This window comes from Musca vetustissima, unplaced genomic scaffold (assembly GCF_032173495.1).
Source record: "Musca vetustissima isolate MV318-11 ecotype Yass unplaced genomic scaffold, APGP_CSIRO_Mvet_v1 utg17268, whole genome shotgun sequence".
Lineage (NCBI taxonomy): Eukaryota > Metazoa > Arthropoda > Insecta > Diptera > Muscidae > Musca > Musca vetustissima.
The window spans coordinates 109,741-124,147 of NW_026874290.1; the positions used below are offsets into that span (position 1 = coordinate 109,741).

The window sequence follows — 14,407 nt, forward strand, 5'->3', positions numbered from 1 at the left end:
CATCTTTATCTTCGGTCGGACCATGGGCGCAAATGAGACTGATGTAGAAGAAATTCGCTTTTATACGGATTATAGCAATTCGCTCATCTACTGGAGTGATTCTGGAGACGAGGTCTTTTATTCTCCTGTTAACCATAAATCCGCAGCCAAATTCATGTCACGTTTCATGGCAGCTATAATACAGGGCGTAATCATGTGATTGCATGTCCTGTAAGGCAATCATATCGGCTTTGTACTTCTTGAGTACATCCGCCAAAGCGAACACTGCGCCTGTTCTGTACATCGTGTGCACATTCCAAGTGCAGATTCGCAGATCGTGGTATTTTATACGTTTGCGAGGGTCGTCAACATTATGGGGGTTTTGTTTTCTTTTTCTTTGCTTTTTCATAGTAGGTTGGGTTTTCCGAGAGTGGGCAACTAACCCGACGCCTCAACCCATATATTAGCTCACTATTTTATCGGGTGATGAAAATTGCTTCGCAGGTGGCACCACGGGGAGGTCAGTGTCCACAATTGAGATGAAAGAGGGACCAAGATAAGCCTGTACTTCGCCATGTTAAAACCAATCTGAGCCGTTGCATGGTGTCTATCATCCCCTACGGAAGCTCTCTCTACCTTTTTGAAATATCAACACTATTTTTTTAATTATTTTTTTAAAAAAAAAAATAATTTTACACCTACATTGTATACCTCAGCTAGGTATATTAAATTTTATTGCCTCGATAAATCACAATTAAAATATCAAATGATGATTATTTTTTTATTTGTATTTTACTAACGCAATTTTTTTATTGTCCCAATAAAAACAAAAAATATTGAATTACAAATAAATATTTGAATTTTCACAACCCTTCATTTCATTTACGTTGCAGGGCAACTTGTAGCTGTTGCAGAGATTGCATTAGACCCGCCTGGGCATTTGTCAGCATACTCAGACGTCCCATTAGTTCATCCATGCCCATTATGGCAATGATGATTATGACAAGAAAGGCGGCCATAGATTCATTCATGGCGAAGTGATTTTTTCCGAACCGATTTAAATGAATTTTCAACAGAAACTGGAACTAAAATTTTGAAGACTTATTTATTATATTTTCAGAGAGAATGTGATGCGGAATAATTTTTTAGAATTTATATTTTATTACTAAACGGATTTTAATTGAATACGCTACCCTTTACAAAGTCGACCAATAGTATATTTAAAAAAAAATGGATTTTAAAATAATAGTAATACCTCAAGGCGTGGATTTTTTAAAGAATATTTTTTCTAGTATACCTCAAGGCGTGGATTTTTTAAAGAATATTTTTTCTAGTGTACCTCAAGGCGTGGATTTTTTAAATAATTTTTTTTCTAGTATACCTCAAGGCGTGGATTTTTTAAATAATATTTTTTGGGTCTACCTTAAGGCGTGGATTTTTTAAATAATATTTTTTCTAGTATACCTTAAGGCGTGGATTTTTTAAATAATATTTTTTGGGTCTACCTTAAGGCGTGGATTTTTTAAATAATATTTTTTGGGTCTACCTTAAGGCGTGGATTTTTTAAATAATATTTTTTCTAGTATACCTCAAGGCGTGGATTTTTTAAATAATATCTTTTCTAGTATACCTCAAGGCGTCTAACAAAAGGGGTGAAACCCTTTTAGACTATCTGAATACTAACGACCTAATCACTCTTAACATAGGCAACAAACCTACCTTCGTTAATAGAATTAGAGAAGAAGTTTTAGACATAACAATATGTTCAGCGAACCTAATAGACGAGGTACAAGAATGGAGAGTTTCACAAGAATATTCCTTCTCGGACCACAGATATATTAGGTTTAAAATCCTACGGCCACCGCCGAAACCCATATATTTTCGAAACAAGTCCAAAACAAATTGGATAAAATTCGGAAAACTACTCAAAGAGAGGCTAGGGCAACAAAACTACGACAACCTAAGCACTGACGATATAGACAAAAATGTCAACTTTTTAGCGGAAGCAATAGTAAAGACATTCGAAGAAAGTTGTCTTCTTCGAGAAAGGAAATCTGCCTTCGAAAAACCCTGGATGACCGGGGAGATTCGAAATAAAGGAAAGAGGTCCGAAAACTTTATAATAGAGCACGCCGCAAGAAATCTACAGTATACTGGGACAACTTCCACGATAAGCAGAAAGAATACAACAAAATTACAAGAACCGCCAAACGCAACTCCTGGAAAACCTTTTGTGAACAGGTCGATAGCGTAAACGACGTCTCAAAAATAAAAAAGTTTCTGTCAAAAACCCACACTGAAGCCGAAACGATGGTAGACAGTGATGGCAACAGGATGGAAACAACTGAACCCATCCATAAGTGACGACGTTACGGTAACAAGGGAAACAAGATCTGTGGAACCCAAAATCGATGAATCAATGGTACGAGATGCCATAAAGAGCTTCTCACCATATAAAGCGGCAGGGCCAGACAACGTCTTCCCTGCGCTTTTACAAAAAGAGGTCGACTATATATCACCATATTTAGCGGCACTCTTTAACGCATGTATAAGGTTTGCGTACACACCCAAAGCCTGGCAGGAAGCCAGGGTAGTCTTCATACCCAAGCCCGGCAAGGCAAACTACGCAACACCAAAAGCCTACCGGCCAATTAGCCTTACTTCATTTTTACTCAAAACCATGGAACGGACAATCGACACCATGATTAAGAGCAGCATCCCCAATGACACGCTGAAATATAAACAACATGCGTACGTAAAGGGGAGATCAGTGGAAACCGCTTTACATGAGTCAGTCTGCATTGACATCGAAGGAGCCTTTAATAATGTCAGCACCGAAACACTTATCCAATCCTTAGAAGCCTTTAGTGTTGACCAGGCAATTATAGCCTGGGTCAACCATATGCTAAGGAATAGATGGATAAACTGTAGCCTACAAGACATAACTACCAGGGACAAAGTAGGACAAGGGACACCGCAGGGAGGGATACTGTCACCACTCCTGTGGGTCACCACTATCAGTAGTCTCTTAAGGAACTTAACCGAGGATGGTTTTGAACCAGTCTGTTATGCAGACGACGTTATAATACTTCTAAGGGGAAAGAACCCTAACTTACTATGCAGGAAGGCTGAAACGGCGTTAAACATCGCTTTTAATTGGGCGAAGCCGAGGGGTCTAAACGTAAATCCGGACAAAACGGAAATATGTCTATTCACTAGAAAGACAAAAATAGGACAGTACGAAGAACCAATCTTTCAAAACAAAGTATAAGCTATATCAAATAAAGTCAAGTATCTAGGTGTCATCCTAGATAGAAAACTTAGATGGTATCGCCTTCCTAGATATAGAGGGTGCCTTTAACAACGTTAAACTTGAATCCATAAACCACGCACTTAAAGAATTTGGCATTCCTGAAACCCTTGGATAGATAAAATGCTAAACAGCAGAATTATAAATTCAAGTGTGGGGGATACAAAAATCAGGAAAACGGTAACTGGAGCAAAGTACCCTGGCACAATCATGGTCTGTCAACTTCGATGCAATAGGAAAGCTGAGGAACGGGCGAAGAGAGGGCTGATTGCACTCTATGCATGTAAGAACTCCATTGGGAAAAGCTGGGGGATAACTGGGAGCATCGACTATGCACTGCTTGTATAACACCGAGGTAAGGCCCATCCTATCCTATGGCTCTCTTGTGTGGTGGAATCGTCTGCGCCACACGTCGATATCCAGTAAATTAGATAAGGTACAAAGAGCCGCTTCGATTTCAGTTACAGGAGCCAGCATTAAGTGTCAGGCAGCACGTAGCGCCCTTAGGCTGCATGAAAAAAACCTCTGGCGAAGTTGGGCATGGTCGTATCTTGAACGAGCCAGGTATGACATTGGATCAGCGCGTAAAACTAAGCAAAGAGCCTTACTGACGCTGTCACGTTGGGGCCAGAGCGAACGGCCTTGATGTAAATCCAACAAAGACGGAACTGGTAATGTTCACTAGGAAGCGTAAGCTCGGCGTTTTTACACCACCAACACTGGAACGGGCGAAGAGAGGGCTGATTGCACTCTATGTATGCAAGAACTTCATTGGAAAAAGCTGGGGGCTAAAACTAACGACTATTCACTGGTTGTATAACACCGTGGTAAGGCCCATCCTATCCTATGGCTATCTTGGGTGGTGGTCGTATCGCGAACGAGCTAGGTATGACATTGGACCAGCGCGTAAAACTAAGCGACTATATATTACCAGTCTTGAAATTTGACGATGTAGATGTCGTTATTCCTAGTAGAGACGAAGTAACCCTCCTCTGGACGTTATGGCCTTCTATACAGATGGATCCACGATGGAAGAAGGTACAGGGGCAGGCGTCTACTGTGAAAGGCTAGGCCTTGAGTTAACCTACAAGCTGGATTGCAACTGTAGTGTTTTCCAAGCTGAAATCTTGGCGATTTGAAAAGCAGCGAAATTGATAAAATATCTGGATGCAGAGGTCGTTGAACCGGTGACTATATTCGTGGATAGTCACGCGGCTCTTAAAGCCAGCATATCATGTTATATCAAATCTGAGGCCGTCCTCAAGTGTAGAGCAGCTTTGGAAAAACCCTCCTCTGGACGGATTCAAGATGGAAAAAGGTACAGGGGCAGGCTTCTACTGTGAAAGGCTAGGCCTTGAGTTAACCCACAAGCTGGATTGCAACTGTAGTGTTTTCCAATCTGAAATCTAAGCGATTTGGAAAACAGCGGAATTGATAAAAAATTTGGATGCTGAGGTCGTTGAACCGGTGACTATCTTCGTGGATAGTCAAGCGGCTCTTAAAGCCATCAAATCTTGTTATATCAAATCTGAGGCCGTCCTCAAGTGTAGAGCAGCTTTGGAAGAACTTACTTACAGCTATCGGTTGGGTTGGGTACCAGGACACCGTGACATCTTGGGTAATGAAAGAGCAGACGACTTAGCAGACGAGGATCTCAATCCACAGATCTAGCAATTGATGACTCAATCAAACCACCCATTTGTCATCTTTACCGGAACTTTGAGGCTTTCTTCAACGAAAGAGTGTATGAACCTTGGCAAAACGAACCTAGGTCCAATGTTTCAAGATCCATTTGGCCGACTCTGTCTACCAAAAGAACGCACTCACTGTTGAACCTGAGCACAGCTGACATAAGAGTAATGACAGGAATCATTACTGGTCATTGTAATATCAGGGCCTTTACTAGTAAATGGGACCATGATGCGATCGTTTACTGTAAACTCTGCGTTGGCGAAGAGGAGACGGAGACAATTGAGCATCATCTGTGTCACTGTCCAGCCCTGGCTTACATGCGGCACAGACTAGTGGGTGCTCATTTTCCACCGAGTCTTAGCTTCTTCTCAACATCTGAACCTGCTCTAATCTACAGCATAATTAGAAACCTATAGTTGTTGGGAAAGTGCAACCTTGACACGTAATATATCTTCTGTCCGATCTCTATAGCCATCGACATTAGTCCAAACTTAACTTCTTATATTTTCTTGTCAGCTTCTCATCTCTTTTTATTTCCCCAATCTTTTCTCCCCTATAGATATCTCGTTATCTCTTTTCTTCTCGTGGATGAACACAATGGGCCTGACGGTGCTGCAGCCTCATAAGTGGCTGCACATCCCCAAACCTATATTTGTTTTTTTTTTTTTTTTTTGGCTAGTACAATTTCATATACCCATGTGTAGGGGAAAAATATATTTCGTTCCACATATTGTACACAAAAAAACCGTTGAAAACCCTATTACCCATACCTTTGCTAAGCTGCTCATAAAATATCAAATTTATGCCTCTGCGTGGTTCAGACAAAAAAAAACTTTATAAAAATAATTTATCTCTAGAAAATTTGCTCTCACTTCATTTGCGAACATTTTCCGCTCAGTTATGAATTTTCTAAATATTTTCATAACAGTGTTGCTACTTAGTGCCGGTATAGCTGATGCTGTTGGTCCGGCAATATTCACTACTATTTTGAGAAATATTGGTTCCATGTGGAATGGCCTGACATCGACTATAACGCGGCCACTCCTAACCACATCTAGACATTTAAGTAATGCGAAAATTATTACGGGAATTGTGTCACCAACAACAACAAATGTTAAGACAGAGGTAAGATATTCAATAGTGGGTGTATGTGGGTGTTCGTGTGTGTATTTGTGCAGATGATAAATATGTATGTCTTTTCTTTATAGATTAATCTGAAGAGCTCAACTTCGGAGGATGGATTAAGTAAAGGTCTAAATTTGGCGGATGGTCAAACTTCAATAGTAACACCTAATCCGGAAGGTTAAACATTTGTGTAAATATTCGGAGGAAATTAAGAAAGTATCCAAAAGAAGTGAATTTAAAACCAGTAATGAAAGTAGTGAAGTCGGACGGGGTCGACTATATGATACTCTTCACAAAGTGGTGGTGGTATATTCAACATATGAATTTTAAAGGACCAGTAAAATGAAATTGGATCCATAAACATGTGATTCTGCAACCGATACTAAATGTTTTATTTGGTCAGATATAGATGCTATATCGAAATCTGAACCAATTTCAGAAAACTTAACACATCATCATTTTAAACCTAAATCATTACGCTATGCCAAGTTTCGTGCAAATTGAAAGATATATAGGGACTTTGGTGCACCATTTACCTTAAATCGGACGAAAATATATATGGGAGCTATATCTAAATCTGGACCGATTTTCACGAAATTTAACACACATCGTTCTAGACTTAATTCAGTACGCTGTGCCAAATTTTGTGCAAATCGAAAGATACATAGGGACTTTGGTATACCATTTATCTAAAATCGGACGAAAATTTGTATGGGAGCTATATGTAAATCTGGACCGATTTTCACGAAATTTAACACACATCGTTCTAGACTTAATTCAGTACGCTGTGCCAAATTTCGTGCAAATCGAAAGATATATAGGGACTTTGGTGCATCATTTACCTTAAATCGGACGAAAATATATATGGGAGCTATATCTAAATCTGAACCGATTTTCACGAAACTTAGCACACATCATTCTAGACTCAATTAAGTGTGCTGTGCCAAATTTCGTGCAAATCGAAAGATAGATAGGGACTTTGGTGCCCCATTTACCTTAAATCGGAAGAAAATATATATGGGAGCTATATCTAAATCTGAACCGATTTTCACGAAACTCAGCACATATCATTCTCGACCTAATTTAGTACCCTATGCAAAATTTCGTGCAACTCGAATGATATATAGGGACTTTGGTGAACCATTTACCTTAAATCGGACGAAACTATATATGGGAGCTATATCTAAATCTGAACCGATTTTCACAAAACTTAGCACACATCATTCTGGACCCAATTCAGTACCCTATGCCAAATTTCGTGCAACTCGAATGATATATAGGGACTTTGGTGCACCATTTACCTTAAATTGGACAAAACTATATATGGGAGCTATATCTAAATCTGAACCGATTTTCACAAAACTTAGCACACATCATTCTGTACCCAATTCAGTACCCTGTACCAAATTTCGTGCAAATCGATGGATATATAGGGACTTTGGTGCACCATTTACCTTAAATCGGACGAAAATATATATGGGAGCTATATCTAAATCTGAACCGATTTTCACGAAATTTAACACACATCGTTCTAGGCTTAATTCATTACGCTGTGCCAAATTTCGTGCAAATCGATTTATATATAGAGACTTTGGTGCACCATTTACATTAAATCGGACGAAACTATATATGGGAGCTATATCTAAATCTGAACCGATTTTCACGAAATTTAACACACATCGTTCGAGACTTAATTCAGTACTCTATGCCAAGTTTCGAGGAAATCGAAAAATATATAGGGTCTTTGGTGCACCAATTACCTTTAATCCGATGAAAATATATATGGGAGCTATATCTAAATCTTAACCGATTTTCATGAAACTTGGCACACATCATTCTGGACCTTATTCAGTACGCTGTGCCAAGTTTCGTGCAAATCGAAAGATATATAGGGACTTTGGTGCACCATTTACCTTAAATCGGACGAAAATATATATGGGAACTATATCTAAATCTGGACCTATTTTCACGAAACTTAGCACACATCATTCTGGACCTAATTCAGTACCCTGTGCCAAATTTCGTGCAAATCGAACGATATATAGGGACTTTGGTGCATCATTTACCTTAAATTGGACAAAAATATATATGGGATCTATATCTAAATCTGAACCAATTTCACGAAACTTGGCACACATCATTCCGGACCTAATTCAGTACTCTGTGCCTAATTTCGTGCAAATCGAAAGATAGATACGGACTTTGGTGCCCCATTTACCTTAAATCGGACGAAAATATATATGGGAACTATATCTAAATCTGGACCGATTTTCACGAAACTTGGCACACATCATTCTGGACCTTATTCAGTACGCTGTGCCAAGTTTGGAGGAAATCGAAAGATATATAGGGACTTTGGTGCACCATTTACCTTAAATCGGGCGAAAATATATATGGGAGCTATATCTAAATATGGACTGATTTTCACGAAACTTAGCACACATCATTCTGGACCTAATTCAGTACTCTGTGCTAAATTTCGTGCAAATCGATTGATATATAGGGAGTTTGGTGCACCATTTGCCTTAAATCGGACGAAAATATATATGGGAGCTATATCTCAATCTAAACCGATTTTCAGGAAACTTAACACACATCATTCTAGACCTAATTTATTACCCTGTATCAAATTTCGTACAAATCGAGAGATATATAGGGACTTTGGTGCACCATTTACCTTAAATCGGACGAAAATATATATGGGAGCTATATCTAAATCTGGACCGATTTTCCGGAAACTTAACACGCATCATTCTAGACCTAATTCAGTACTCTGTGCCAAATTTCGTGCAAATCGAATGATATGTAGGGACTTTGATGCACCATTTACCTTAAATCGGACGAAACTATATATGGGATCTATATCTAAATCTGAACCGATTTTCACGAAACTTAGCACACATCATTCTAGGCTTAAGGTCAAGACCTTGGACCATAAAATATTATTTAAATAATCCACGCCTTGGGTAGCCTAAAAAACATTTTTAATAAATCCACCCACTTCGTATGGAACCTGAAGCTTCCTAAAACCAGAATTAATTTAAATAATTCAAATAATTAATATTTGTAATTGAAATAGCAATCAATTACGACTTGACAATACCAGGTTGTTATAATGCCATTTCAGTTAAACTACAACAAAGACAACAACAACCGCCAACACCACGTTTGAAACTGATAGGTTGGGGGAATTCTATGAATCTGCACTGCAATGCACCTGAAATAAAAACCCCCGATCGCAAATGAACTGGGAAAACAAAACGGAGAAAATCGTTGCATCGAATCTTAGTTGCGTTCAGTTTTCAAATCAGTATCTACACAGAATGAGACAGGTGATTGCATGTGGTGTATTGGTGGTGTTGGGGCTAATTTGTATAGCCGAAGGTATGACTGACACGTGATGGGAAAAAGTTTGAATTTATTATTGATAATCAGGATAAAAATGTTTTTTTTCGCAGTGGCTTCGACAGGTAATGTAAAGTATCCCAGGGGTCCAAATGTTGAGGGCGTACGTGTGAAACGGCAGTATGGTGCCGGTGGCAATGGAGGAAGTGGTGGTTATGGTGGTGCCCCAGGGCAGCCTGGAGGAAATGGTGGCGGTGGAGGAAATGGTGGCGGTGGAGGAAATGGTGGCGGTGGAGGAAATGGTGGCGGTGGAGGAAATGGAGGCGGTGGAGGAAATGGTGGCGGTGGAGGAAATGGAGGAGGAGGTGGTAACGGTGGTAGTCCAGGACAACCTGGTCAACCGGGTGGAAATGGTGGATATGGCGGTGGTAATGGTGGATATGGCGGTTATGGTGGCAGTGGCGGTTCTTATGGTCAACCTGGTCAGCCCGGCCAACCTGGCGGTTATGGGCGTTGATTAAAAAATGTGTGTTAATATTTAAAAACATATTGATTTTGAATTAATACAAAAAAACATTGTTTCAATACCAGACGTATGCTTGATTTTAAGAAAATGGCCTAGGCCCACCTTAAGGCGTGGATTTATTAAAAAATAATTTTTTTCGAGCCACCGAAAAGAAGTGGATTTATTAAAAAATATTTTTTAGGCCTACCTTAAGGCATGGGTTTGTTAAAAAATATTTTTTTGAGAGCTACCACGCTATGCCAAATTTCGTGCAAATCGAAGGATATAAAGGGACTTTGGTGCACTATTTACCGAAAATCGGACGAAAATATATATAGGAACTATATCTAAATCTGAACCGATATCCACGAAATTTAACATACATCGTTTTAGACTTAATTCAGTACGCTGTGGCAAATTTCGTGCAAATCGAAGGATATATAGGGACGTTGGTGCATCATTTACATAAAATCGGATGAGCATATACATGGGAGCTATATCGAAATCGCGACCGATTTTCCCGAAACTCACCACTCATCATTCTAGACTCAATTTAGAACGCTAAGCCAAATGTTGTGCAAATCGAAGCATATAAAAGGACTTTGATGCACTATTTACCTAAAATCGGACGAAAATATATATGGGAGCTATATCTAAATCTGAACCGATTTCCACAAAATTTAACACACATCGTTCTAGACTTAATTCAGTACGCTATGCCAAATTTCGTGCAAATCGAAGTATATATAGAGATTTCGGTACACCATTTACCTTAAATCGGACGAAAATATATATGGGAGCTATATCTAAATCTGAACCGATTTTCACCAAACTTAACACACATCATGCTAGACCTAATTCATTACGCTGTGCCAAATTTCGTGCAAATCGAAAGATATATAGGGACTTTGGTACACAATTTACCTTAAATCGGACGAAAATATATATGGGAGCTATATCCAAATCTGAACCGATTTTCATGAAACTTTGCACACATCATTCTATACCTAATTCATTACTCTGTACCAATTTTCGTGCAAATCGAAAGATATTTAGGGACCGTTTACATTAAATCGGACAAAAATATATATGGGAGCTATATCTAAATCTGAACCGATTTTTCCCAATTTCAATAGGGTTTGTCTTTGGGCCGAATAAGTGACCTATGCCAAATTTCATCCAATTCGGATTACAAATGCGACCTGCACTTTGTTTACAATTTAACATCGACAGACAGACGGACGGACGGACGGACATGCATAAATCGACTCAGAAAGTGATTCTATGCATATTCTCAAAAGTAATCATGTGTCTATCTCGTTTCCTTTTGCCTGTTACAAACATATGCACAAAGACATAATACCCTGTACCACAGAGTGGTGAAGGGAATAAAAAATCGGTTCAGATTTAGAAATCTCCCATATATATTTTCGTCCGATTTTAGGTATATAGTCCACTAAAGACCCTATAAATCTTTCGATTTGCACGAAATTTGGCACAGAGTACTGAATAAGATCGAGAATGATGTGTGCCAAGTTTCGTGAAAATCGGTTCAGAATTAGATATAGCTCCCATATATATTTTCATCCGATTTTAGGTAATTGGTGCACCAAAGTCTCTGAAAATTATTCGATTTGCACGGAATTTGACATAGCGTACTGAATTAAGTCTAGAACGATGTGTGTTAAATTTTGTGGAAATCGGTTCAGATTTAGATATAGCTTCCACATAGCGATTCGACCGATTTAAGGTAATTGGTGCACCAAAGATCCTATATATCTTTCGATTTGCACGAAATTTGGCACAGCATACTAAATTAAGTCTAGAATGATGTGTTTTAAGTTTCGTGAAAATCGGTTCAGATTTATATATAGCTCCCGTATAAAGCTTCCCCGATTTTAGGTAAATAGTCCACTATAGTCCCTGGAAATCTTTTGATTTGAACGAAATGTGGCACAGAGTAATGAATAAGATCGGGAATGATGTCTGCCAAGGTTCGTGAAAATCGGTTCATATTTATATATAGCTCCAATATATATTTTCATCCGATTAAAGGTATTTGGTGCACCAAAGACCCTATTTATATTTCGATTTGCACGAAATTTGGCACAGCGTACTAAATTAATTCTAGAAAAAAATGTGCAATGTTTCGTGAAAATCGGTTCAGCTCCCATATATATTTTCGTCCTATAATAAGGTGTGCTAAGTTTCATGAAAATCTGTTCAGATTTAGATATAGCTCCCATATATATTTTCGTCCGATTTGATGTAATTAATGCACCAAAGTCCACATATATCTTTCGATTTGCACGAAATTTGGCATATAGTAATGAATTAGGTTCAGAATGATGTGTGCTTAGTTTCGTGAAAATCGCTTCAGATTTAGATATAGCTCCCATATATATTTTCATCCGATTTAAGGTAAATGGTGCACCAAAGTCTCTAAATATCTTTCGATGTGCACGAAATTTGTCATAGCGTACTGAATTAATGCTGGAATGACGTGTGCTAAGTTTCATGAAAATCGGTTCAAATTTAGATATAGCTCCCATATATATTTTCGTCCGATTTTGTGTAGTTGTGTATAAGTCTAGAATGATGTTGCTTAGCTTCGTGAAAACATCCATAGCCAGGCCGATTGACACAACGTACTGATGTAATATAAATTAGTCTCTGGCAGGTTTCCCTGAAATCGGTTCAGATATAGATATATAACAAAAACGCGTCGTCTGTTAGGATACATATGTAGAATATACCCAAAGAGGTGAAGGGTATCATATAGTAGGTCCAGTTAGACTTTACTACATTCATTACTTGTTAAAATTTGTTTTTGTAAAACAACACAAGGAGTGGATTTATGGATTTATTAAAAAATATTTTATAGGCCTACCTTAAGGCTTTGATTTATTAAAAAATATTTTTTGGTCTACCTTAAGGCGTGGATTTATTAAAAAATATTTTTTGGGCCTACCTTAAGGCGTGGATTTTTTTAACAAATATTTTTGGGCCTATCTTAAGGCGTGGATTTATTAAAAAATATTTTTTGGGCCTACCTTAAGGCGTGGATTTATTAAAAAATATTTTTTTGCCCTTTCTTAAGGCGTGGATTTATTAAAAAAATATTTTTTGGGCCTACCTTAAGGCGTGGATTTATTAAAAAATACTTTTTGGGCCGATCTTAAGGCGTGGATTTATTAAAAAATACTTTTTGGGCCTATCTTAAGGCGTGGATTTATTAAAAAAATATTTTTGGGCCTATCTTAAGGCGTGGATTTATTAAAAAATATTTTTTGGGCCTATCTTAAGGCGTGGATTTATTAAAAAGTATTTTTTCTTAATTTCACATAAATATTAGTTACACCCTAATATCCACCAAACTATATAATTAAATGATTTTATCCAAACAATAAAAAAATCCGCCAACTATAATTGTTGGGAACTGATCAATCAGTTCTTAGGGGTATATAAATATATGAGTTGGCTGTCGTATCAATTTCGTGTCATAATTTTTATTTTCCGCATCACGAACGAAGTCAACGAACAAAATGGAGCTCTGTAGAAATTTCGGATTGTTTTTAGTTGTGATTTTAATTTTTACTGAAGGTAGGTGGTGCAATTTCGAAACTAATAAAAAAGACATATTTTTAAATGTCGAATTTTTCTCCCAGCCGTTTTGGGCTTCACAACCAGCTATGACCAGATTTTCAATGAGCAGCACTATCGCATAAAACGTCAAGGTGGATATGGTGGAGGTTATAGCTCTGGCGGTGGTTATGGTCAGCAAGGACAAATGGGAGGAGGTGGTTATGGTGGAGGATATGGTGGTGGTCCTGGTGGTGGCTCAAGTGGAGGATATGGTGGAGGTCCTGGTGGGGGCTCAGGTGGAGGATTTGGTGGCGGTCCTAGTGGAGGCTTCGGGGGTGGCCCTGGTGGAGGTAGTGGTGGTGGATTTGGCGGTGGCCCTGGTGGAGGTTATGGTGGTGGTCAAGGAGGTGGTTATGGCAGTCAAGGAGGAGGTTATGGTGGTCCAAGCGGTGGTTATAGTGGATATGGTAGATAAAAATATTTCGGATATTTATATACAAATATTCCAAAGCAAAAGATATACAAATATTCCAAAGCAACCCAAAGTCTTGAAAAACAAAAAATTCAATCGACTTAAAAATAGTATTCTCAAGTATCGATAAATTAAAAAAATTGTTAAATATATTTTATTAAAGAATCCAGTAGTGTTCTAAAAAAATTATGACTTTTTAAAAAAAGCCTAAACAAGGCGTGGATTTTTTAAAGAATATTTTCTCGAAGCCTAACCAAGGCGTGGATTTTTTAAATAATATTTTTTGAAGCCTAACCAAGGCGTGGATTTTTTAAATAATATTTTTTGAAGCCTGACAAAGGCATGGATTTTTTAAATAATATTTTCTCGAAGCCTAACCAAGGCGTGGATTTTT

General features: G+C 38.2%; 1 protein-coding gene across 1 annotated transcript; it reads left to right on the top strand.

Moving 5' to 3' along the window:
• The first annotated feature begins 9,429 nt into the window (after positions 1 to 9,429).
• LOC133332283 (uncharacterized) lies at positions 9,430 to 14,016 on the top strand. The gene is made up of 3 exons (XM_061540687.1): positions 9,430 to 9,490; positions 9,565 to 9,954; positions 13,625 to 14,016. Exons 1-3 carry the CDS (start codon positions 9,430 to 9,432, stop codon positions 14,014 to 14,016), a joined length of 843 nt encoding a protein of 280 aa, XP_061396671.1.
• Positions 14,017 to 14,407: the final 391 nt, after the last annotated feature.